General features: G+C 43.6%; 1 protein-coding gene across 1 annotated transcript in view; it reads right to left on the bottom strand.

Annotated features, from left to right (window-relative positions):
• The window catches only part of LOC120893564 (mucin-2), a 36,685-nt gene extending 14,157 nt beyond the window's left edge, over positions 1–22,528 (bottom strand). The window contains exons 1-2 of the mRNA XM_040295529.1: positions 22,204–22,528; positions 9,882–10,005 (exon numbers count right to left, since the gene is read on the bottom strand). Of these exons, the coding sequence (XP_040151463.1) occupies positions 9,882–9,923 (42 nt within the window). The 5' untranslated portion in view covers positions 9,924–10,005; positions 22,204–22,528. The remainder of the gene's footprint in view (positions 1–9,881; positions 10,006–22,203) is intronic.
• Between the last annotated feature and the right edge of the window lie 2,376 nt (positions 22,529–24,904).

The following is a 24,904-nucleotide window of genomic DNA, read 5'->3' as shown; positions in this document are numbered from 1 at the left end:
AACTAACCAAACCCCAACAATCGATGGATGATTGTCTTTTTGTTCCCCTCGGAAAAGGGGCTAGGTAGTGAGTTCGATTTGAGACATCCAACAGGTTTCTCCCTGCTGCCTGTTACGTCCTATCTACCGAACTACTCTTATGTCCGCACACTTGGAACTACACTACGTCAATAAAGACTGCGAATTACAAGTTAAACCCGGTGTGCGTTTTTTTGTTACTTATCGTTACCTCAACTATCTTAATGTTTTTGTGTGTGTGTGAGTGTGTGCCACGAAACTGCAATACTATGTTGGGCTTTTTCCTCCGCCTCACTGATTACATTGCGGATGGCACTTTTTTGTGTGCGTTTTTCTGTATATATTCTGCATCGCCATGATGAATGGGTACGCCGTGCACGCGAAGCTTTTGAAGATGTTTCAAAACGCAAAAGTAACAACAACGAAAAAAAAAAGGTCCAAGAAAGCTGACCTCCATCTATCGAACAGCACGATGTTGCGCAAGCTATGCTAGTATGGTGCTGGTGGAATTTTTCCTTGGCTTAGGAGTCTTCAGCTAGACAAACATTTCACCCGGTGCGTTTTATGATGAAGATGTTATTAGCTTCACTCGTGTTTGTTCTCTCTCTCTCTCTCTCTCTCTCTCTCTCTCTCTCTGTCTATGGTGGAACTTTTGTCTTTCATAAAAACAAAACCCATAAAACCTACTTATTGATATAAAGAATGATTGGTGTGGCATTATTTAGATGCCACCGAGTTAATTAGCGCACGGGGTGGGCAGGGATTAGCTGTTTTGGAGCATGAGTTTTGGTTTATGGTAGCGACGGTACACCATCAACAGCCTGCAGTCATGATGTTACAATGTCACCTGAAGAATTTAATGGGTCCTAAAGTAGACGACTTTTAGCTACAAGAATGATGCCAAAGGGTGGAAACATTTCTGTTAGTTTTGTTTGTGGTTAACCAACATTTGCTTCCTACTATAAATTACTCAACTTGAGCATCAGCTTAGGTCTTGTTAGTTTTGAAAGTTGTCCCCATAATTACACGATTTAAATTAATAATAGTGTCACATTTTCAGCGTACCAGCAACCATACATACGCTAGCTTTTCTCACCCGTCCCTTCCCGTGCCACCGTTCAATAATGTCGAACAGGCTAACGAGCGATGGCATAACGATTTGGCTGCCAGCTTTAAACGACGACCTTGACAATACTGGCCTTTCACCTTCACACGATGAAGCGCGTGCTTAATCTTGGGCTTAATTTATATCCATCCCCATGCGTGTGTGCGTGTGTGTCTAGTGATGCTATTGGAGAAAAGAGAGAAAAAGCTAACGCCAAAGCTCCACCGAAGATAGATACACCTTGCCCAAGGATTACCACGGGTGAGACTAGCCGGTCTCCGTTTTTGGTCAATAAATCATCTTCATGTCGATGAACTGGCGGAGGAGCTTTCTTGACACTACCAACTGACTGGCCCGATACGGCCCGACACCTTCCCAGGCACGGCTTACGCACGGTGGGTACGGTGAAACGGGTATTGCGTAAAAATGATGCATGTCCCATCGAAATGCAATGCTTTGCAATGGTTGCCAGGAATCGATCAATCAGGATTGAAGCATTGAGGCTGGACTGAGGGATCCGTCCCAAGCCGGAGGTTAGAAAACTACCCAGGCAGACCTTTCGCAGCAGCAATGCATGCACACAGGTGGGTTATGGCTATCGCTTTGGATCATGTCTAAATTTATCGCCCCATTGTGTTGGCCACAGCCTGTCCACGTTGACCGAGCATCGCCGGCTTCGACTTCGAAAAACTGGCAGCAGATTGTCAACCGGCTTACTTTGATTGACTTATTGAGATGAACGTTTTGGCGCACTGCGAGTGGCGGCTAAAGGTTACGCACACATTAGTGCCGCTGGGGATCGATTTTTGGGATGAGTGGTCCGGGCGGCTAATAGTACACGCGGTTCATAATTACCGCTTCTGGCAGTGTGTCGGAGGAAGGGGGATGAATGTGGGTTGTGCGAAAACCGCGTTTGTATTTATACACCGTCGAAATGTCGGACTTTGGCGGCATCGCGGTGTTTTGCTTTCAGAACAAACGTAAATGTGTGCCGTTGGGTAAATGTCAATCTGCTATGGGCTCCATATGCGGAGATCATCTTCAAGCTGAAGTGCCATCGAAATCGAATGGAAGAACGAGCTCACGTATGCAAAGCTTATGCTTCTATTCGTTCGGATGCTGTGTACTTTCGATACGCACCACATGTCGACAAATGATTACCGCAAATTACCGTTCTCGATGAGTTTTCGATAGCAACAACAGCCTGCAAATTGTATGTAATTGCGGCTATACTAGGCGGCTAAATGAAAGCAATGATACCCCTGGTAACTGTCACTTAAAGCAGTGCTATTAAATTGTACTCCTCAATCGATTCGTGCATGTAAATGGGCGTGCAAAGAAGATGTAATGAAAAATCGATTATTTTTAATGAAACATAAGTTCATAACATATTCCGGCTCATTGTACACTATTCTTGTTCATCAAGCACAACAACAGTTAAATATATGTGCCAAATTGCAAAAAACTTTCAAATTATTGTATCTGCTAGTCATACCAACCTGTCACTTACATCACAGCACTATGTTTTTTTTTCATCTCTCTGCCACTGTCAGTGTGAAACGTGTTGTACGACAAACTAAGGCAAAAACAAGGATACGGAAAACATGGCTAAAACTGTAGTTACGTCTATGAATCCTTCCACCTTAAGGTGTGCGGTTTTATGTCAATTGTACGTACGACGCATCAGCTCATACGGTGTGCAAGAAGGACACACCTGTTACCCATGCTGGATTAAGGTTGGGATTTGCCAAATGATCGTAGTTCCGTGTGGTGTTTTTTTAGCGTTGGCAACACTGATTGAGTGCAGCTTGTGTAAGTCTTGCTCTTGACTAAGGTAGTATATGATATTGCTCAGTATGGTGAAATAAAGCTGCTTTAAAAAACAAATCGTGATATAATTTGTATCTCTAGTGAAGTAATATGTTTTATCTAAAATGAAGCTTTCAGGAGCTTTTTAGTTCAAAGTTGTTCAATAGTTGCTTTTGTACTCATGAGTGGTCGGTTTGATTCTATTTCAAAGCTCGAGCAAATAGGCTACATCTTCTAGATCAAATCATAAAATAAAGCAATTTATTTGATGAGAAATTATTGCAATGAAAAAAAAAAAAATAACACTGCGGTATGATAAGACGCCTGCACAGTAAAACAGGACTGATCCATTAGTTGCTCTATGTCTTTCGCTTCAATAAATGTCTGAATTCGGTCTTCCATAATGCCTTTTGCCGGGTGCCATTTCTCCAGAAGCCACCGTACTGAAACACGGCCCATCTTCTCATGCTTGATTTGATCGACTCATCTTTTTGGCCAATTTTGGCCTTAACGAACGCGTGCAACAATTAATCAAACCCCTGTAACCCACCCTGTAACGGAGGGCCCCAAAATGGGAGTCGAATCGCCGTTTGAGGTGGTTTTGACCTTTCGGCATTTTCCAAGAATAGCGACAGAAAAAGCGTGCAAATTGATGGATGAACTTACCCCATCGGTGGTATTGGACTGTGATTAGATGGTGTCAAAAATATGCTTTTATTAATAGCTCCCAAGGAGAGATGGAGAGAAGCGGCATGTGCAAGGAAGGATCAAAAGTAAGCGTTCATAACGGGGTAGCTTATCAAAATGTCCTCCAAGGGAGTTCCACAAGTTTGACCACAGCTGAGTTGTGTCATTAGTGTGCCATCACTTGATGCATCATCGCCACCGACTGCACCACTGCCGTACGTTGGTTGATTGATTGTAATTTTGTCTACCGACGCGCTTTGATTTGCATAAAACCAGGCGTAACTGGACGTGCGAAGGTCACCATAAAGTCCGGATAAATGACGGATTCCGCAGTTGAAGCTTCTTTGTGTGTCATGCGAACGGGCCACACGCGTCTGCAGATGTGGCGCGAAGCGTTTGAGTTGGTGATTAGTAAACGGATTTTACAAAACGGGCTACAAGTGGCGACAAGTTGCCTGGCCATGCGTTCAGGCTAAGGTTGAGTTGTGGGAGAAAGATTTGCATACAGCTAATTACCCGCTGGTGTTGTTATGAGGATATGAAGAAGGTGAATTATACCAGTGTCGAACTGTGTAACTGTTTCGCAACGAGTACTTTACAGTTATTACTGTTTCTTGCAATATTTTGCCATGAGTCATGCTTACAGGTACTACATAGAAGCAACTCTCGAAGAATTTGAATGTCTTTATTCATTGAAAGTGGGATGCTTTATCGAATGAAACTATTGCGACTCAAACACTCAAACAAAATAGATGTAACACATTTCACAAGAGACACCTGTGAGTGATATAATATTTCACGAAATGATGATATCGAAACAACTTGCTCCGATCGCCATTCGGGTGAACTATCTGTAAATACATCAATTCCGGGCAGTAAATTTAAAATTCCTAAGGGCATCGTGGGTCCCCGGCCGTCCCAACAGGATTGTTTTTTGTTTGTAGGATTGTTTTGGGGACAAAACTTTCTTTCATCACTCCGGAGGCGTCGCAACGTCTGCCGGTCTACCATTGACCAGCTGCAGCCTCCCGAAACGGTTAGATAACAGCGATAACAACTTTGCCATCGGTCTCAAGGGCACCAAGGGATGGACGGGATTTGGAGCACCAGTTTCGGACCTATCGGGTATCTAGGTCCCGTGTTAGATAACACGTACGCGGTTGAACACCTTCATTGTTGTGTCCCTTACCGGTTTGGTCCATCCTTCAAACAGCCGACGGAATTGATTGTCGTGAGATATTAATGCGCGGATGGGAATGGGGTTCGGTCTTAATAGATAGACGGCATAGGTGTTGGGATTCGAGGGATATGCAAAACAAACTCTACCATCTCCTGGTCGGGACCGGTGTTTGATACGCACATGAGTCAACCTGTTGTTGCCAACGAAGGTGCGTAGGTTGGATCGGTCCAACGTCCTTCCCTTCCTTCCCACCGTGGGGTCTTTTCAGGCTTCCCAGCTTGTGGGGCCTTTTCAGGGTGGAGTCTCACGTGTGCTACAGCATTAGCATAAAAATGTGCGGCTCGTAAAACCATTTCAAGGTGAACCATCCGAAATGATCGGCCATCTACCTTCTGGCAGGGGGTAGGTTGAAGATGCGATGCTCATCGCTTGGGCCTGGGTAGAAAAGCATACGGCGTTGCGAGCCGGGGAGACAAAAACGCGGTCTCTAATTCGTTTGCCGACTCGCCGTTGGAGCCTACGCTGGAGCGGAGTTAGCGTACGTTTGTTGGCGTGTTTTTTATTTGGTACTCTCTCAGCAAGCGTATGCTGTTTTATAGCGCCCGACGATGATGGCAAAACTTTTGCTAGTCCCTTAAGCTTAACGCAAGTTGATGGGGGAGCACCTCATGTGAGTATGTGTGCTTTGCAGCCCCTCGTTCGAGAAGGTATTTTTAGAGAATTTACAACCGGCTTCCAACTTTAGACGGGTCGGTCCGGTTGACCTTTTCGGTGCCGGATAAAGAGAGAGATGTTCCGTGCGCGGAACGATTCACTTCGCCTGTACACGTGCAGTGCCGGCAGTGGGACAGTTTGCGCTTGTAATCTTCGGCGACAAATTGAATTCGATGGTATGGAAAGTATTTTGATTTGCCAAGTTTCTCAAGCGCAACAAAGTGGGAATGTTTCCATCGATTCTAAAGGCAGCTGCTGGCAAGGTAGCAAAAACAGAGAACATCCTAAAAGAACCATCAAATAGACAGTAAAAATGGTGTCTGTTTTGCTTGCACGAAGCAGCTACCCAATTAGTGCCTTTCCAGTGAAGAGGGTTTTCGCACGATGTTTTATTTCTTCTTTTTACTTAAAAGCTTTGATTGTGATAAATTACTCTCGTCATTGAATAATCGTGACATTAGTGTTAGCAGATATGAGTGCGTGCGTTTTGTTCCCGTGGGCCATGAAAGATTGTCCATATTTGATGTTTTGATTAAATCATTGGATTTTAAAAGGCCTTCGATCAATTTGCAAACGCTTATCAAGGTTCTATCTGTTGTATTTTGAGTGTACTTTAGATAGGAAGCGAACAGCTATTATTTACAGTAAAGCGTCGATTATCTGGGCAGCTCGGGACCGGGCGGATGCCAGTTAATCGATTTCCACGGATAATGGTTCAAGAAATGTCAAATTCATATAAAATTGTAAAATTTAATGGTTTTACTAAAAAATCACCTTAAATCAATGAATTGATCACTGATAGAATAGTTTTTAAATCAATAACAATAGATTTAACAATTGTTTTTCATCAAAAATGAAATTAAAAAATATCACTAGACTCTAGATAGCTCCACAACACATGTTTTTACAAAGCTGATCATCGCAAAAAATGTTCGCCACGATTGGCCAATTGTCAAATTCATGCGCACGGTTAAGCCGCCCACCGGTTAATCCGTCCCCGGATAATCGACGTTCTACTGTATTTAACTTACGCTGGAATTGTTGGGAGCTTTCGTTTGTTTTAGGGATTAGCGTTCATCTATAAAAGATTGTACACTATCGCCTAAATCCGCTTGTTTACGTTGGTTTTGCAGCTTTAGGTCTTTAGGCTATTAATAGACAAAGAAATGATGCTAAATAGCCACACCCCGTCTGCTGATCGTCACCGTAAGCTTTATTTTATGTGTTTTCTTCTTAATGATAGTAAGTCATAGGCTTTTACTGAAGTCACCACTCACTGCGTTTGCGTCAAAAAATTAAACTCCAACAAACATTAGCGGACAACGCTTCAAACCCCTTCCTGCTCCTTCGTGGTACCGAACGCCAAGGTGGTTCCCAAAATTTGAAGATCCGTCTTACTCGTGTAGCGATTTTCAAGCATCATCATGCTAAGCCAGAAATCGTTGGTCGGATATTGCCGTGCGGTTGGATTTAACGACGCCCGGCGAAAGAAGCAACATCGCTCCTTCAGCAGCACCAGCAAGAGGAACTGGCTGAAATTTTTGCTCGAGAAAGCGATGCCAAGGGCGTACGAATAAAAAAATGAAACTAAAAATAAAATAAAACCTGCTGCCCCGGTGACCCAATGTGCTGCTTCACGTCCGCTCCGGGAGGACTCCGATGCCGAACGGTGATGTGGTCGATGATGTTGGCTGGAGAGGCCCTATCCGCTCCCTTTGGCTCAGCAAGACGACGCTTTTTCAAGCTTATGCAATCACCGGCATTTTCAACTTTACGGTAGTATTATTGGGTTTGGGTTTTATTTCTTTGACGTTTTTGAAGATGTTCCGTTTCGTCGCGCCGGTGTGTTGCGTTCGAGTAATGATAGGCTTCTGGTCAGCTGGCGACCGGGAGCCTCTCAAAAGTGAACAGAGAATAAAAACAAACAGCCAATTGACAATTTAATCATACTGAGTGTGCATCCTAGCACTAGCGGGTTCAGTGATTTTTATATTCATTTTTTTTTATTTCCGAGCGTTTGGTGCATAAAATGTTTACTGTGTTTAGTGCTTTCTTGAAGCCAGTATTAAAAAAATGATGCCTTTTTGTGCTTAATATGCAGCAGAAAACAAAATTTATATCCCCACCCACAATTGAGCTCCCGCCGGAGGGAAGATAAATTTCATCCGGTTGTCCAATTACGGTTTTGCGTTGCGGACAACACATAAGAGCCGTTAAATAAAAAAGCGCACCACGCAACAAACCCCGTACGGCCTCTGACCCGTACGCGTTAGTGCCGATGGGCGATGGGACGGGAACGCATCCCCGGCTCACACTCGTATCACACGGTTTGCGGCGGCGATCGAAAAATAACAATCAATTACATTCACCCGGCGCGCAACGAGCTGAAGAAGATGCGCCAAACCGGTCGCCAACCGAGATATGATGCAATCGACCCACTGCTCGGGTACTTGGTGGTCGGCCGTCGTTGACTTTCGCCGCCCAGCTGGCCCAGCGTCGCGTATTTACATGCAATCGATTACTTGTTGGCGAGGCGGGACCAATGTTCGGCCGCATGTACCGTGGTACGAGTAAACCGAACGCTTTGTGGCCGTGTCTGGGCCCGGCGTGGCTCCATGGTTTGCGTGTTGCAGAGTGCAGAGGAGGAAGATGCTGCGTGCTTCAAACTGTTCAACGCCGGACGCCGGGGGCAGATTCGGTAATTCACCAATTACGGCGAAGGTGACAAAACAGGTTGTGGTGTGGAGGTCATTTTACCCGGTTGGGTAGTTAAGAGGGTTCAAAATTTGTTTGAAAAAAAAAGAGAGAAATACGGGTGAACTGGGTGCACACATTCGATGTTGACATTTGGGATGGGCAATTGCTGTTTGCAGTAAATCCCCTCTTGGACTGGTTCAGTGGTAAGGTGGTTGTGGATGTGGATGACAATTACACAGTTATCGCATTTGCTGTCGTTATCGCTATTTCTTGCCTCACAGACACTAACTTTTTGTTTCTAAGGTACTAATTTTGATTGGCGTGACTTGTATCAAAAGCATTATCAGTAGAAAGCAATTTAATCGGCAGAACTTCGAAATGAAATTGTATTACCTCTATCTACTCAGTGACGTAAAGTGTTAATGTTTGGTGATAATTAAGATATCTTAGCTCAAAACAATCGTCTTTTAGATTCACATAGACGTTATGAATTCTTAAAGTCAATGATCTTGTTCTTTGTTGTTTAAGATGGACACGATAATGGAGCACAGGAAAAGGTGTGAACATTCGCTGGAATTTTGACTGGTATCAATGTTCTTTGCAAATATATTCACAGCCCTTGTGCTTCATTCAACCTGTTAGGGTTATATTTTCTAGAAGATGAAACATTTGAAAAACAAAAATGCCCATACTTAGTTCATCACGATTCGAAGAAATGGCTCGAATATAAAACGTTTACTGCTTCTATGACAATGCTAGATCAAAGCACAAACTGATAACTGACATTGGCTCCCAAAGCACAAGGATGGCCCTTTACGACCGGTTTTTAGTTTCCTATTCAGTTCAAGGTATGTAACTTTAAACCCGCCGAAACTCATCCAACTCATTCCGGTTGGGAGGATTTCGATGGTGCCAACCAAACGGGTTTTGATATGTGACATCAGCCGCTGTCAAATGAATGTTTCCTGGTGTGTCCGTGTAAATGTAAATGAAAGATGGCAGACTGACAAAATGAATGAAGATTTGTGTGCTCGATTTGCATCGCACGATAGGTACATCATTTTTATAACATCATTGTAACAATTTAATCATCTCACCAATAACTTAAACATATTTTAATAATACAGTTTCACATCACGTCTCGATCGTAAAGCAAAGCAATTAACCGGCCACCGGTTATTGCCGATAATATCGAACCGAAAAAGAATCGATTTAACTCAGGATACGTCTTTTAGGGCTTTTTTTTAAATCATACCTTAATCGAACGATTCGGACAAATTTGCATAGCGGAATAGATTTGCATAAAACGGGTAACGGCAGCGAATGGTCAAAGCGGATAGGAAAGGAGAAGAAAATTCGGGATTCAGGCTGAGGGAGGGACTGTTAACACCCCAAAGCCTGGCGCGTTTGATAAATTTCTGGATAATTCAGCAAGAATAAGACGAAAACCAGCCGGGAAGGGTTCGTGCTAGACCTTCTAAAAATAGAGGCAAGGGTACTATTTCATCCCATGGTAATGTGTATGCTAATGATGTTCTACCCTTTCCCAGCGCGGCCGTCGTTTGGTCGAAAATTGAAACAATTTTCAAGGGTTTGTCGTTTGGGACGGCAACACCTTCACCTACTTGCCGCTTTTTTTTGTAGCGGTGGTGGTAAATTTCAATAGCTCACCTGAACAAGCAGCAGGATCCCGACCGCTCGGAATCCCAACATTTTGGGGGTGCCTCAACAACTCCTGAAGAATGGCACGACGTGGTATAGAATGTTGCGTTGTTTTGTTTCACGATGGCGTTATCTGGAAAAGAAGAAAGCAAAGCAAACATTATTGCTAGGAACCTACACAAGACGCCCAAATCGGAGGGCAACATGTTAAGCGGATGCCTTTTTGGCAGCTCTGCCGGGAGGATCTGGATGATAACAGCTTTACAGATTGCCTTCCTGTGACCTGTCCAGTGACAGATATTGTCCAGCTACGGAGACATGACCACAGCACGACAAAAGGCACGTACGAGCTGCTAGTTGGAAAGGTCATGTCCGGGTGTTCGCGCCACTAGCTTAGTGATATTACAGTTATGCTAACTTCATTTGAATGACGAATTTCCCTCCACCCTCCCTTAAGACTCCCTAGAGACAGCTGTCGCCCTTTTGAAAGTAACACGAACAAAAAAAAAACGGGTCTTAACGTAATAGCTCCGTTCATTAGCGCAGTAGTTGGGGTGCTTGCAGGCTTCGCTTTGGAGCGTCCGATCGGGTAGCGCTGATGTACGGTGATGCTCACCAGCAACAGCTTACCTTCTATTAATTGTTGCCATTATTTGTTTGACATTTAGACCGAGCAGCTTGCAGCTACACCTCGGTACGACGGTTGGCCGGTTAGACGGACCCGAGCGGCTGGATCATCTTCAGCCAGTGGCCGTCCGGCCCCAGTCCAGTTTGCCTGGGAAAGGGAAGGCATCTGCTGAGCCCGTACACCCGTACAAGGAAGAGAGAGAGGGGACGAGTGGGTGCAGAGGTACCACCAGTCGTGAGTTATGCATTTTGATCGGCGTTAAATCGGCGCCTTTTAAACGCGACCTGCTGGCCTTACAACCGATGCGGCGGTGGAGATGGTGGTTGGTATTAGATTATTTTTCCAGTTTATGCGGTTCCATACGGCACTGGGGTGCAATCTTTGGTTTACGTTCTGAGCTGAATGTGCAGTGGGGTAGAGGAGGTCAACTTTGGTAACCTCGTCGGATAATCGATTTTTGACTGATCGTTTGCAGTTGCCGTGATAAATGGTTGAAGGTGGCAAAGATCCATCAAGATCAGCCAGAGCATCCCAGTGCAAATGATTAACTATCAATGATATTTGATACATTTTGAGTTAGTTGATTTATTACGTTGACAGTAGTTTTAAGATTTTCAATATTTTCTAATGGTTAATAGAAAATAATTTCAAATAATATATCGAGCAATAGATTTAATTTTTTCCACGAATTGCATTACAGTTGATGTACACAGCAAGATCATAAATAGCGTGCTCTATATTTAAACACTCCATAATCTCGGCAAGCACCTTATCGCATCATTAAAAATAATTTCTAAGTGCTTTCCATCGTTTCCATCACACGGTCACATACACATCTAGTTTAAAAATGTATACAAAATGGACACGATCCATCATCACGTGGTGTCATTGTTGCTGTGCTTTAATCCACCCTGGCGTCCTTTCCCAAATATAGCTACCCATCCCAAGGACTATTTTTAGCACGGAACAGGTATCACTCGTCAGCCCACTACAAGGCGCGAAGGATCAAGCCCACTCCAAGCAAAGGTCTCACATGAAGTCAGCTTCCCCCCCAATTGGGCCCCGTTATGGGACGTTTACAGTCGGAGGAGCAAGAAGAAGATTTTCATGTCTTCTTAAATTTTACTGCTTGTTTTTTAAACACTCGCTTCCCATTCGTCCTCTCTTCGTCCAATCAGGTGGTGGTTGCGGGAACGAATTTTACGAACCTTCTTAACGCATCGACGTGAGGTTGATTTCATGGATGTGGCAAAGTTCATTGATTGAAGCGACCCGAGGATGATGTATCGTCGCGGATCATTGATTACCGCGGGGTTTTCACTTCACCGTTGGTACTGCTTGCCTTTGGCTAGCGTTAAAACATGCTTGGAAGCTACTCGTCTCAGACGAGGGCTCAATCATGTGTCGTCGTCGTTGTTTGTAGGGATTGTAAAAATAAAAGTATAAGTGCCGTCGTAAAGATATCGCTCATAAATGGGTTGCGTTGTTAAAAGTGCAGATTGGAAGCGGTTCGTGGTTCGAGAGGAGTATTTCCAAAATTGCAAAATTCTTTCCATTGAAGTTGCGAGTAGTAAAAAAAATCATTAATAGCAATTTCACTGGTTATTGGTTTGGAAATATAATTTAAGGCGTCTGATGACTTGTTGAATCGGTGACATTCACAAACGCTTCTATTTGATTGAGGTATTTCTAGCTCAGTTGAAAGTTGCATAAAATTCCTATTCTAATAAATTCATATACCGAACGACCAACTTAAACGTGATGAATATTGCCGGCCAACAATGTTGCAGCAACAACGTCCTTCGGCGCTCATCACCTATGCCCCCTCCGTCCACCATACTACCACAAGTTGATGACTAATGAAACGACTCGGAACGACCCCTGCGACACGCCATATACTCATCCCCTCAGCAACCCTCTCACACTGTCAGGTAGCTCAGGTCTGTAAGCTCGGTACGCATCTTTTAATTGCACTGAACTTTGCCTTTTTATCATCTTCGCTGTGACGTCGGCCCAGGCTGCCCAGGTCCTGTGCTCCCCTGCGGCAGTTCGATACGAGGATCCGCTCGCATTGTGCGGCAGTGTGTGGTGTGATGGGACGATTACTCGTTACGACCACTTGACTACTCGCTGCTGGTTCGCGCCGTTTGCACCTGTACCGTCGAGGCCTATGGCGTCCGTCCCATTCGTTGTGTCACGCTTTGTGTGGAACTTCACAGACTGGTATACGATGTGTGTCTTCATCAATCGCGACAGTGGTTCATCTTGACATCGTCAGGTTAGTGGGACCGTACTTTCCGATACACTGGGTGGGTTTTTTTTAAGATGAGGCGATATCCAAAAGGTAGTACAACAGACACAGCCATTCATTCGTTCGTTTCATCAAGCAGACGATAGGACTGTTCGAGGAAACCACTCACCATTAAATCAAGTTCCAAACGTGGTCACTCTAGCTTTTTTGTGAGAATAAGTTATTTATCTCTCCAACCATTGCTCACGGCATGCCTAATTAAAGCACTCTGTATTATTGGTTTAGTTCCTCAAATAATTGCCGCAAAATAGGATCTCCAGGGGGGGGGGCTAAAACTATCCATAGGGCCAGAGCTACAAGAGAGCCTGCTTGACTGGTGCTAATCCCTTAACGTTGACCTATCAACGTTTGCAAGTCAATGTGTGCTAAATGGTTGGCGTGTTTGTGTGTTTGCTTTGTGATGTCTCACTCTCTCTTTCTCCCCATCAGACGAGTCCTTCCTAGAATCCCGACATGGTATCTTTCCAGCAATGGAGATGGTTCCTGCGAAGGACACAGGAACGACATGTCAGGCATGTCTACACCCTTGGCGTTTACCAGCCCACCTACACACTGCCCAGGCATTCGGCTCTACCTGACGGCGGTTTGATTTGGTTTTCTACATCTGTCCGCACACAATCGAATCTTTTTGCTAATTCCTGTTGTCCCCCGTGCCCTAACCGCTCAACAACAATGCCCCATCCTGGGGAGTAAGAAATTGCCGTATACCGTATAGGTGTACCGACACGCAACACCGCCGGGAAGCATCATTCCCAATCGTACACGGTAGGATTTCCGGAGCGGGAGCAAAGCATTCCAATCTAAATATTTCATTCACCTCATGGGCAGAGATGGGTTTCGGGTGGATTTTTTTTATTGTTGCGTTTTCCACTTTCCCAAATGGAAAGAATTCGTCCGATTTCGGTGGGCTCGACTTACGCTGAGCCGGAATGTCACGTGGTAGCGCTTATGAATGTGCATTATTTACGCTTATTTTCATCCATTTTGTTAGCCGAAGCGAAGACTGTCAAGCATCACACACACACACACACCTGGGAATGGATAGAAAAGTTTTCCCAGATCTAGCTTTAATCGCCGTATGGTATGCAGAGTTTTGAAAGTGATTCAAAAGGGCGGTTTATGTTATTTTTACTAAAGGAAAGGACTAAAGGACAATGTTTTTATAGGTAATATGAATTTATTTAAATAAGAAGTAATAGAAGAAAACAAAATCAAATTAAACGAATCGGTTAATATTAACTTCTATCCAATTGTTTAAAATGTTTAGTTTAAGAATAGTACGTCCCTTTTGGCAAAGATTAGTGCCATGTTAATGATAATGCCATAATTGAGCTATTTCGTACGCTTTACCCTAAAACATAAGTAGGAAAAGCATTTTAAGGTTTTCCTTTTATTTAAACAAAAAAAGGATACACTAAAACGAATATTACAATGAAAACCAGTATTGTAAAGGTACTAAATTTAATAAAAAATAATTAACAGGACAACACAAAAGATCGATTAAATGATCACATACCGAGCTTACGACGACTAACCCGGGGTTAGAGGGAAGAAAGTGTAGTAACAAGTACACGATTCATCAATCAAAGTGAACCATACGACACGCAAAGCCACTAAATTCTGCCTTACCGTGAAAAAAAAAGTGTCAACCTCACTGGTATGCGGCTTTCAGCCCGTCAAGCTTACAAATTTGCTGCATCCCAGTTACAAATTTTGCTTCTGTCATTTAAGCGAAAGGATTACGCGGGCTTTTTGTTGTTGTTGCTTTCTCCAACCAGCGGCAGCCATGTGACGAGTCTAAAACCAGCTTGTGCAGACATGGCGCGTATGTTCACCGTTTCGTGGCAAGTAAATGGGTTAAAAGCGAAACCGACAAATGCAGCTCCATATGCTCCTGCACGAGTGGGTTTGGCTTTTTTCTTCTTCTATTAACTTTACTTTTGAAGCTTTGTCATGGGTTTGTCGGTGTTTTACCCCGTTTTTTTTATTGCACTCTTCTGCGGTACATTTGTGGTTATTCGTGGAAAGTTTATGTCACGCAGGTTGAGGGTGTCGTACTTGTAGCGCGAGTGCGTGCGCGTGTGTATGTTATGTTTTGCTCCATTCGAATTGTACAACCCGTTTCTCCATTTTTTTGTGTATGTTTGCCTTTAATTTTGGAGCATTACACACGTCGGTGGCTGGGTTTGTGTGTGTTTGTGATTTGCGCTAGACATACTCCCCGTCGAGGATAGTTACATCTTCAACATGGGGGGAGCAGTTAACTGGCACATTAATCATGACATCCAACAATTACGTCACCTTTTCCCAAGTACTCCTTGCGCTTATGTCCTTAAGGCTGCCTTCTTTATAATTCCATTCAGTTTGGTTTGGAGGCGTTTTTTGACTGAAAAAACGGCAACGCGCACGCGGTCTCTGTTGAGCGCATTTGAAATGGGCGCAAAAAAGGTATACTTCGGGAGCTGCGATTTAAAATCCCTTTCACATAACTTCAAGTTCTAGGGAACGAACCAGACATTGTGGGTGGGTTTTTGGTGGGACCGCGAAAGCAATATTTCCCAGTCTTGGAAAGTATCAAAACGGTTGCCGCTGAAGCGTTGCTATCAGTAATTCAACTCGCAACCCATTTCACCCGCTCGTGTGCCTGAATTTAGAAGCCTTGCTCTTCCTACTCACCGAACATGAAACAGCATCTTCAGGCAGGCAAATTTTCACCATTTCTTTCTTTTTGCTTTGCAATCGTCCCAACGCAAACCGGCAGGCAGCTCGCTGGATGAGATTGTGCACAATTTATGGTGCGTATTAAAGCGAGCGGAAAACTGTCAGCACGGTACCGTGCTTTACGACCGTGGGCTCTCGGTCGCATGGTAAAAATACGGTACGCGATCATTTAGGGCAGGTTTCCCTCAAAAAGGGATCTCATTTGGCGTGAGCAAAAAAAGGGGACAGAAGCGAGGGGAGCAGAAATATCCCCGAGGGTAATTCACATCAACACTCCGCGGCTCGATCGTGCGTAAGACGTTCAATTAATTATGTTTTTTTGCACCCGGTTCGGTCGTAATGTGTCGTACCACTCAGCACCATTTGAGCAGAGCTCCCCGAGAAAGCTTCGTTTGAGTGGGAAACCTTTGCTCGACTTTTGCCACGCATCCTTGCCACGGAGCGGGCAGAATTTTGGGGGCTTTTTGTGACCTACGACAGGTGGTTTATTATTAGCCGCCCAAGAATGGCACGTACTCTTCAACTCTCCTGGGATGGTGCTACCGGCCGGAGCTACCGAACAGGCTGGCGTACCGTTTCGCATCGGGTAATCGTTTTCAACTTATACGTGCTTGGGAAGCGACTCTTCCGAATCCTGGCAATGCTTACATGTAGGAGGTGTTTTCGGTGAGGTCTGCGTACGTTTGGACTAATGATGATGGGAACGCTACTTTCTCGCTCTCTTTCTCGCCCTAGCGCTCTGTGCGTGTGTATGAGGTGTGAATTTAATCTTCTTACCTATCATTAAGCTTAGTTTACTTTGAATTATGTTTTCGAGTGCAGCAAGGGGAAAGGATGATAGTATGATGCTCACGTTCGGTGTCTTGTGGTGTGTTTACGCGAACGCCGCACGGGCCGTAGTTCATCACTCCCGCGCATAATTAATATATTCAAATGGTGATATTATTCAGGCAGTTTGTTTGAAAACTGACTTCTTACCGCGGTTAAGGTTTCTGTGCGAATGCTACGGGGTTTGATGGGATAGAACACGCGCATCGAAGGTGAGTAATTTATTTATCTTCCGGGGAGATTTAGAGACACCCGAAAAAGCGTGCTGATAAGTGACTGATGAATGGGTTGGATTGAAATGAAAAATAGTAGCTAATTTACAGAATATGTGTGAGTGTGTGTGTATGTGTGTGGTATAGATGGATGTAATAAGACGAATGATAAATGATAGGGCCCTAAATTGCCAGAATTCGTTATTACAAAACAGCTCTTGCTTAAAACAATGAGTAACATATTGAAGCTCACACAAAAATCCAGTTATCTTCTTACACACGTAAAAATATCATGTCTCGGTGAATCTAGCTCGACCCTTTTCGGTGTAATTTGACACGTATTTGAAGGATGGGTGTAGATTCTAAATTTGATTTGACATCTTGAAGGTATTTATATTTGTTTTAAAATTCGAATGTACAAAAACCATGGTATTGCTAAATTTGTATAAAAAAAACTGTCTGACACTAAGAAATTCCCTTAATTCTCTATGCTTGAAACAATCACTCCACAACAGCACAACTCAATACTTTTATAAGAATAAAAATAATACACTTAACCCCTAATTAAACAAGCATAATGCTTGTTGAAGCTTTAAATTGGTAGTTTAAAAAAAAGCATAGTGGAAGGTAACATTGATCATTGTTTGAAATAAATAAATAAATCAATGATGCTGATGGTCACCAAAAACATGTTGCCCAATAGCTCACCGTCAAGCGTATTGCATCATGCAGAGGTACAAATTGATGGTCAATCTCGATTGTCAAGTGATTTCATTGAGCTACATTCCCTGATTAACGTGCCGGTGCGAAAAACTACCCCCCTCTCCCCCCTCCAAAGCAATGATCTACCGATAGCAAAGCAATAGGGAGAAGAGTAAACGAGGATCCAAGGTTTGGATAACATCGCCGGGCCGGTTTGCCGTTTGAACGATGAGCGATTGCTTTCTACGAGGCTTGAGCGTATCTTTTGTTGTTGCCATTGCTCAAAGATTTTCCTCTGTGCTGTGCCGTCCGTTTCAGTGCGGCTGTTTACATTTCTTTGCATTGAGAGCGAAAGCAAACAGATCAATTCTTGGAGCAAAGTTCGAGCGAAGGGCCATGGTCAGTGGGCAGGTACGGTTCAAAGTTGAAGCCAAGGGTTTAACTTTTCGTAGCGATGTGCGATCCTGCAGAATGTGCTTAAAATAGAGTATCGCCCTTTCGAAACATTAGATGATTGCTTTTCAAGCGCACGTGCCCTGCCGATTGGTTTGAGTTTACAACTTTCAGGATGGTAAAATAATTAATATACTATTTCTTTTTTCTCTCTCCTTTCGCGCGGTTCTTGGTTAAGCCCCGTAACGAAACGAATCCCAGCAAGGAGCTGGTGAGGTAAAATGTATTTAGTTTGCTTATATTGTAAGCAAAGCTGCTACTTCTACTACTGCTACTACTACTATTACTACTACTACAGCCAGATTGATCAGAAGCGAATCAGAAGTTCCCTTCGGCTAATGGATTGATCCGAGGAGGACACGCCCGCCCACCGGGTCGAACGGTACGATTGAGTAACGTGTCGTAATGTTTGGGCCTCTTCGCACATTGGCCGGACGGTAGTGATGTGTGTGGGGTGGTGTGGTGAACGTTTCCACATCTTGATTTTTTCCCCGTTCGTTCCATCGTGGATGGTTGAAGCATCTCAGTTCGGTAGGATGCACACTGTTGACCTATTTAGCGAGAAGCCGAGAAAGATGTCTCTCCTACCCTTAACGGAGGGAGTAGCTAAAGGTTTGCAAATACGTGCGGGATGATGATAAAACGCAAACGCGACGCTACATTACGTTGTGCTTTTTGGTGGATGGCGTTTGAATGCCATGTATGGGTAGGTCACGTTCGTGTGAAAGTGAGACAGCAAAAAAGGGGAGATTACAAATTGAAAGATGATTTTCATAACCGGATGGTAATGGATCTGGAGCGTCGCCAGATGTGTGTATTGGGGAAGTTCATTTTCAGCGATGCATAGCAAGTCTGGGTGTGTATCTGCAGAAGGCGCAAACATATGATATGTTGGCTTGGGTTTCATTCATATGTGTTGTCTTATTTTAGGAAATTCGTAATTTTGAAGCAAAATGACTATTTAAATAAAATTTTGAATGATTCCGGAAGAACTCAACCTTCTAAAATTGATATTTCTCTAAAAAAGAGCTTAATCTCATTGATAGTAGCTAATAGTAGTGGTAGCTCACGTTTGTATCAATACAGCCGGAAGCGATGGACAGACAAACCCAGCCCATTCCATGATTGACATTCCGTAGCCGCCGTCTAGTCTGTTCTGGATGACTTCTGGTCTGGTGGTGGTCGCAAGTGCCGCAATGTATGCACACCAATGTTTGCACCACCGGGTTGGGTGTTATGTTTACACGCTTCACCTCTCACCGTTGACGACGGTTATGCTTTCAGCAACAGCACAACATGGCCCACCGTCGCCTCCCGTTAGCGCGGTAGTCCAATCCGTCCGGTGTCCAAGGCGTCCGTTCGCGTTTAGTTAATAGCCGTTTCACTTGAATTGCCCCGATGACGGGTTTATCGCACTACCGTGGCTCGCAATCACTCTCCGGCAATGAAGATGGCAGCAAAAGGAGGGTCGAACGGAGCGCGCTCGAATTCAATCTCGCCCGGCTAATGGGTGGGAATATGCCGTTTCGGCTAGCGCTTCCCGCGTGCATAACGGAAGGCATTTGCGGGATCGCAAACATACAAACTGTCGCTGACGCTTGTCGATGCTTTACACTGGGAGTGAGTGTGTGTGTGGATCGGTCCGCGCTGTTCCGTCGTCGGCTGTGATTTTGTTTTTCAGGGAGTTTGTTGTTTATCGGCGTTACATAAACATAAAGCCGAGAGGGAAGCTCGAGTGTGCAATTATTGCTAAACGATTCTGAGCGTTCGAGGGCTATGTTGACTTCTGTCGAACCTTTTGAGGGGGAAGGGGTAGGTGGGCGGCTTATTGGGTGACTTTTGGGCCGGGATCGATTAGCTGATGGGGTTGATGGATGATGTTGGCGCTTTGTTATGTGATAGGAGTGCAAGTGTTGTTATGTTAGGTAGTTTGTAGGAGTTTGTGAATTGAAATTTGTATTTAAATAAAAGCTTAACAGTCTACTGCGACCGCTTGGTACAAAGGCTACACCATTTGTACATGCACATGCACATAATCTATATTTAAAAGTGCTATCGTCGAGTTAATGTCTTGTTTTGCTTAGCGCTAAAACCATACTGGCCCTTCGACCCGGATTCTGTTTCTGGAGATAGATTAAGATCAAATGGCGTTTAATGTAGTAAGATATTTTTATGTGTTTTATTCTAAAATTACGATTAAAGGCTATTTTTCAGAAAGAACGGTCCGACTTATTTTATTTCATTTACAAAAAAGGTTGATTATAATAAATAAAATTCAACATGATGACATCAGGTGACATAGCACTTCCAAATGAACTTAATTCTTATATCATCACTGTACAGCAACCTGTCATCGTACAAAAATCCTGCGAAACTCATACAGAAAGTCATCAAATATAACAAAATCAACATGTACCACCAATCAAAGATCCATCCTGGGGCGAGCTGTCAAAACATTCCCTACCCAACGGCGCACAGGCGGGCCGTGTTCGTACGTGATGTAATTTAGGAACATCGTCCCGCTGCAACCGAAACCAAGGCCGGCCATTTGATCAGCACTTTCGTGTGCTGTGGCCGGATGATTCAAATCAAATCAAACCCACAGACAGAGCAGCAGCTGAGTTTTTTTTGAGTAGATGTTACGTGGTATATGGCTAGAGCTGTTCATTTAGCTGTTTCTGGCTGGCTAAAGTTTTCAGAATAAACAAATAATGGGAAAAATCTACACCATTAAGGATACTTAAGGATTTACAGTTGACGCTGACTGTCTCAAAACGGGTAGATTAGTCGGGACCCGTTGCCCGAAAAAGGTTTCTGCAAAAGTGTTAATGAAACGGGAACCGTGTAAAGTGTTAGAGGCAAGGTCACTACACTGAAAACCTTTTTCCTTGCAAAAGGTGCACGCTACTTTGGAGCATTTAAGTGTTCGGATTGCGGTGAACTTCAGGGAAGGTACCGGATTCATGTTGGTAGTCGGTTTTTAACGCTTACTTTGCTTACGTTTTGTGAAATAACTTACGGGGTTGGTCCTTTTTGCCGGAAATTGCAACGCGAAACAAAACCGACATGAGGTTTACTTTAATATGGTTCAAGTAGAGAAAGCTTCCAGCCGGGAGAAACATATTTTAAACAAGCGTTTGCTTCAAGTAAATAATGCTATCATTTAACTATAAAAAAAACAAAACATGAAATGAAGAGCACTCTTTTCTGGGAGATTATATTGATAAAAGAAAGTGCTTAGAAGCAATTCGAATGGAAGATTAGCTCGTCGCCTGTCTGAACGACAATATGTTTGGCTTTGATTTTGCGCCCAAGGGGTTTACAAAAGAAAAAAAAGCTGAACTCATTTCTTATCATTTCGTCTATGAGACAGCTTAGCGTGACATTGCCCCTTGGATTATGTATACAGCTGAAACAAGACTGATCTAAAAAGGTTTTAAGCCGCACCATTGTTTAGGTTCACTTTTTCTCAGCAGTGTTTGTAAAATCAACGTCCTTTAAAGCAGACACTGGTGTTGCGTGATTTGTAAAGGTTTTTTTTTGGTTTCAATATCCAGGCCGGCAAGATTGAAAAGGATTCGTTAGCTTCAGGATCGAAACTCTTTAGCACCATTACTTATCGGTACAATCAGAAGATCGACACGTTGCCTTAGCTTTTGTTGCCCGCTTTTCATCTTCCCCGCTTATGTTAACTTTTGCACGGAACGGCAAACAGATTAGTTTCGATTTTGGCCACCTTCAGTTGGGGATAATACCCCAACACTCGAGTTTAGTAAAAGCTTGCACACAGTACAACACAATCTATTGGTGCGGAAATATTCCGTCTAGCATTTATCAAATGCCTACGGTACTGCGCGGGATTTGGATTTTAACGAGACAACAATGCAATGGGGACGGTTTTCTGTTTCCGATACGATTGTAATCTTATCATGGCAGAAAAAAAAAGAATTTGCCGACCGCTCTTTTCTGGCTGATTGAGGAAAATTGATATTTTTGCTATCATCTCTTTCTTGGTAAAAGGGCGATTTACCCTGGAGGTGATCAAAGGCTGAGGCGAAATGGAGCTCGAGCAGCTTTCCTGTGTATGCAAAATCTGTTTACGGTGCTATAATTCTATGAAGAAAAAAAAAACACTTGCAGCTTAAAGCTTCGAAGGTTCTAGAAAATGTATTAATTTATCAGCAGCCCACAATTGGTGCTCTTGTCAGGGGTAGAGGCCAAAGGCAAATCTTGTGAAAAAACCAAATCCCTACGAATATGTTGATCCCTCGAAGTATTCATAGCATTATTTATTAACAGATGTAAAGCTTTAAGGTGGATGGAGAGCCTAAGCGATACAGTGATAATTTAAATACGTTGATAATATTTATAATTCAGCGGTCATAAATCGTTACAAATCACACAATTTGTGTTATCACACTAACACTAAAATGGCAAGCACTCAAATATTGCAACATGTAACTAAAGCTTACTTACCGTGTACGTGTCTGCTTTTCACACCTAAAAGTCTTTTTTTCCACTATCACTATTCAAGTTGCACTAATAATCTCATGCACAAAACTGTAAAAAGCTGCCGTTTAATTTATGCTTTCGGAATATGCTGCTCACAAATGTTACGAAATTTCACCACCTAATCACTGAACAAACAGTTCAACACCATCCATAAAGTGTATTCACATCCTTTTTACATCACATTACAAAAGTCCGTGTGCGTACCATAGAATCGGGTATACGCGGCACGTAGCGTTATCCTCGCACCCCGTGCAAAGTCCGTGATCCGCACGAACTGCGTCAACTGTACCGTCCGACTAAGCATGCGCGTTCGCCCGGACATAGCTTAAATAGCTGGGCCTACCTAGTCGTGGTGGGATTACACATGTACTGGTCCGGCGGTAGTGGGAAGGTGGAGGCTGCACCATGATGAACATGATGATGCTGCTGATGATAGTCGCTGTCACATTGCGCGGGCCTGAGTAGCCGCCCTGTGACATTCACCTATGGCTGTGTTGCGGTGTTCGTGTTTATCTATCTCTTTCTTTTTTTCTCTGGTTGATGGATTTCGGAGGGCTTGGACGAAGGGGGGATGAACCCGTGAGCATCTTCACGATCAACAACGCGATGATGCGCAGCACGTGGACGATCACTCTCACTGGTAAAGTGATCAGCGTACACTCCCTCCCGCGGTTGCCTTTGGTTTCACTTTCCTTCGGGTGCCACTCTCGCTCACGAAAGCTCAACGAAGCTTTCCGTAAACCGCGCTGAAAGCTGTTTGCATGGCGTTATAGATGATTTGCTCAAAAATGAGAACTACTTTGAAGTTGTTTATTAATTGCTACAAAAATTTATTTGAAAAAATCTTTACAGCCGAGGGAAGTCAACATAACATGTTTATTTCTATTATTTAACGTTTAGTCAAATTTATAATATTTGACGAACAATTTTAAATATGTGTATATTAATAGGCAATTGTGCGATAGTTTAGATAAAATTCATTTTAGGTTGAAGTTTTGATAATTTTAGATAGATTTTACACAACATTATTATACATTTTGTTCCCATAGTGCTCCACAGTGCGTATACCCGAGTCTCTCACAACCACGTGCGCCGGGTTCGTCGTTTTGGCGCGTTACATTCGGGCCACTCACTTCTGCTGGGAGTGCTACGGTCGGTACACTCATCCGACAGAGACACTCAAACTACTCACTCTATGCAATAAAAAAAGTGGTTGAGGAGTTTAGCATGCCGGCTCGGCCAGCCTCCTGCCCGACAATTGCCACAATACTAGCCGGCCTGTGTTATCTGGGCTAGGTCGACCGTTTGCGGTCAGCGTTCGCCACATAGGGCCCTGCAGGCCCCATGACAATGGGTGTGGCGTGTGCAAGATGCATCGATGCTGGATAGTGCGGTATCGGATGCAATCAAAAACGGTTCGATGCAAACTAAGCCGACCGCCGGTGGAGGTGGTGTGTGCGATTGGAAAAATATCACCATCCATATGCAGATTAAATCGGACAATGTGTTGCAATGGGACGCTTTTATTGACGGGATCAAGCGATCGATGGGGATGGCGAATGAGTGGTACAAAAGGGCGAACGAAAGCGATGTGAAATAGGAATGCTTTTTTTTTGGGAAGGGTAAGATGTTTTAATTAAATTTATACACACTATTTACATTAAGTTTGATGAACAAATATTTATTAGAATACAAAATATGTTACTGAAAATCAACCATTCGAGGCGTCTGGCGCTGAAGAGTAGAAATATTTTGTATACAATTTTACCGTAGAATGATACATTGCTGCAATAAAAGCACAACGCCATTCAGGAAGGGCCCGAGCAAAACAGACTACCTATCTTGCTCGAAAGCACTTGCTTTATGGTTGACAAAATGAGTTGTAAGTGGCGCTTGCATCTGCCACTACAAAGTAGAACGTTCCTGAAAAGTTCACTACCAAAGTGTACCAAATTTGGCGTCCCATTATGATGATGACCTTGCTTGACTGTTGCTGCTGCTCTTACTTTTTGCATCATTTTCATTTCGTCATTTGGTGCACTTGCGACATTTTTCGTTGTTTCAAGCCGAAGCACTGGCAAAGTAGTTTTTCGCAGTACGGATTTGATGCAACGGGCGTGTCGTTCGCTGGGAAAACGTGCATCTGACGCTAAAATGCTTTGCTTTCGTTCTTTTGGCGGTTTCACAACCACCATTCTGCAAAGCTCCTTATGGTGGAGAAGATAGTTAGCACATCACAGTCGGCTGTGTAAGACACTGCAGAAACCACAAATCTTAAGCACGAATGAACTTTCGCACTCTAAAATATTGCTCAAGAAGCATTTGCTAGTTGTGCGAAGTGTCTTCTTTTCACATGTACATATGTGTTTTTGTGGGTCTTGTTAGATTCTTGAACTTCCAACAAACCACACAAGTCACGTGAAATCGAATGCGCTAGGGAGCTATTTATTATCTTCCAAGTACAAACATAACAAATCTTAACCTTCGCTTGTTGTAATTTCTTTCTGCAGACTATTCTGAACCATGAGGTGCACATGTAAGCGATAAAGAGACGCTTCGGTTTGTCTGGGCGAGAACAGGAAACAACTGCTTACCAAGCATTTTGACGAGCGGTGGAGGCAGCATCGGTTTGTAATCTCCCACGAGACACGATGCTCTACTGAAA

This window comes from Anopheles arabiensis, chromosome 2, assembly GCF_016920715.1.
Source record: "Anopheles arabiensis isolate DONGOLA chromosome 2, AaraD3, whole genome shotgun sequence".
NCBI classification, from domain to species: domain Eukaryota; kingdom Metazoa; phylum Arthropoda; class Insecta; order Diptera; family Culicidae; genus Anopheles; species Anopheles arabiensis.
The sequence above is the reverse complement of the archived record's forward strand: the minus strand, read 5'-3'. Positions and strand labels throughout refer to the sequence as shown.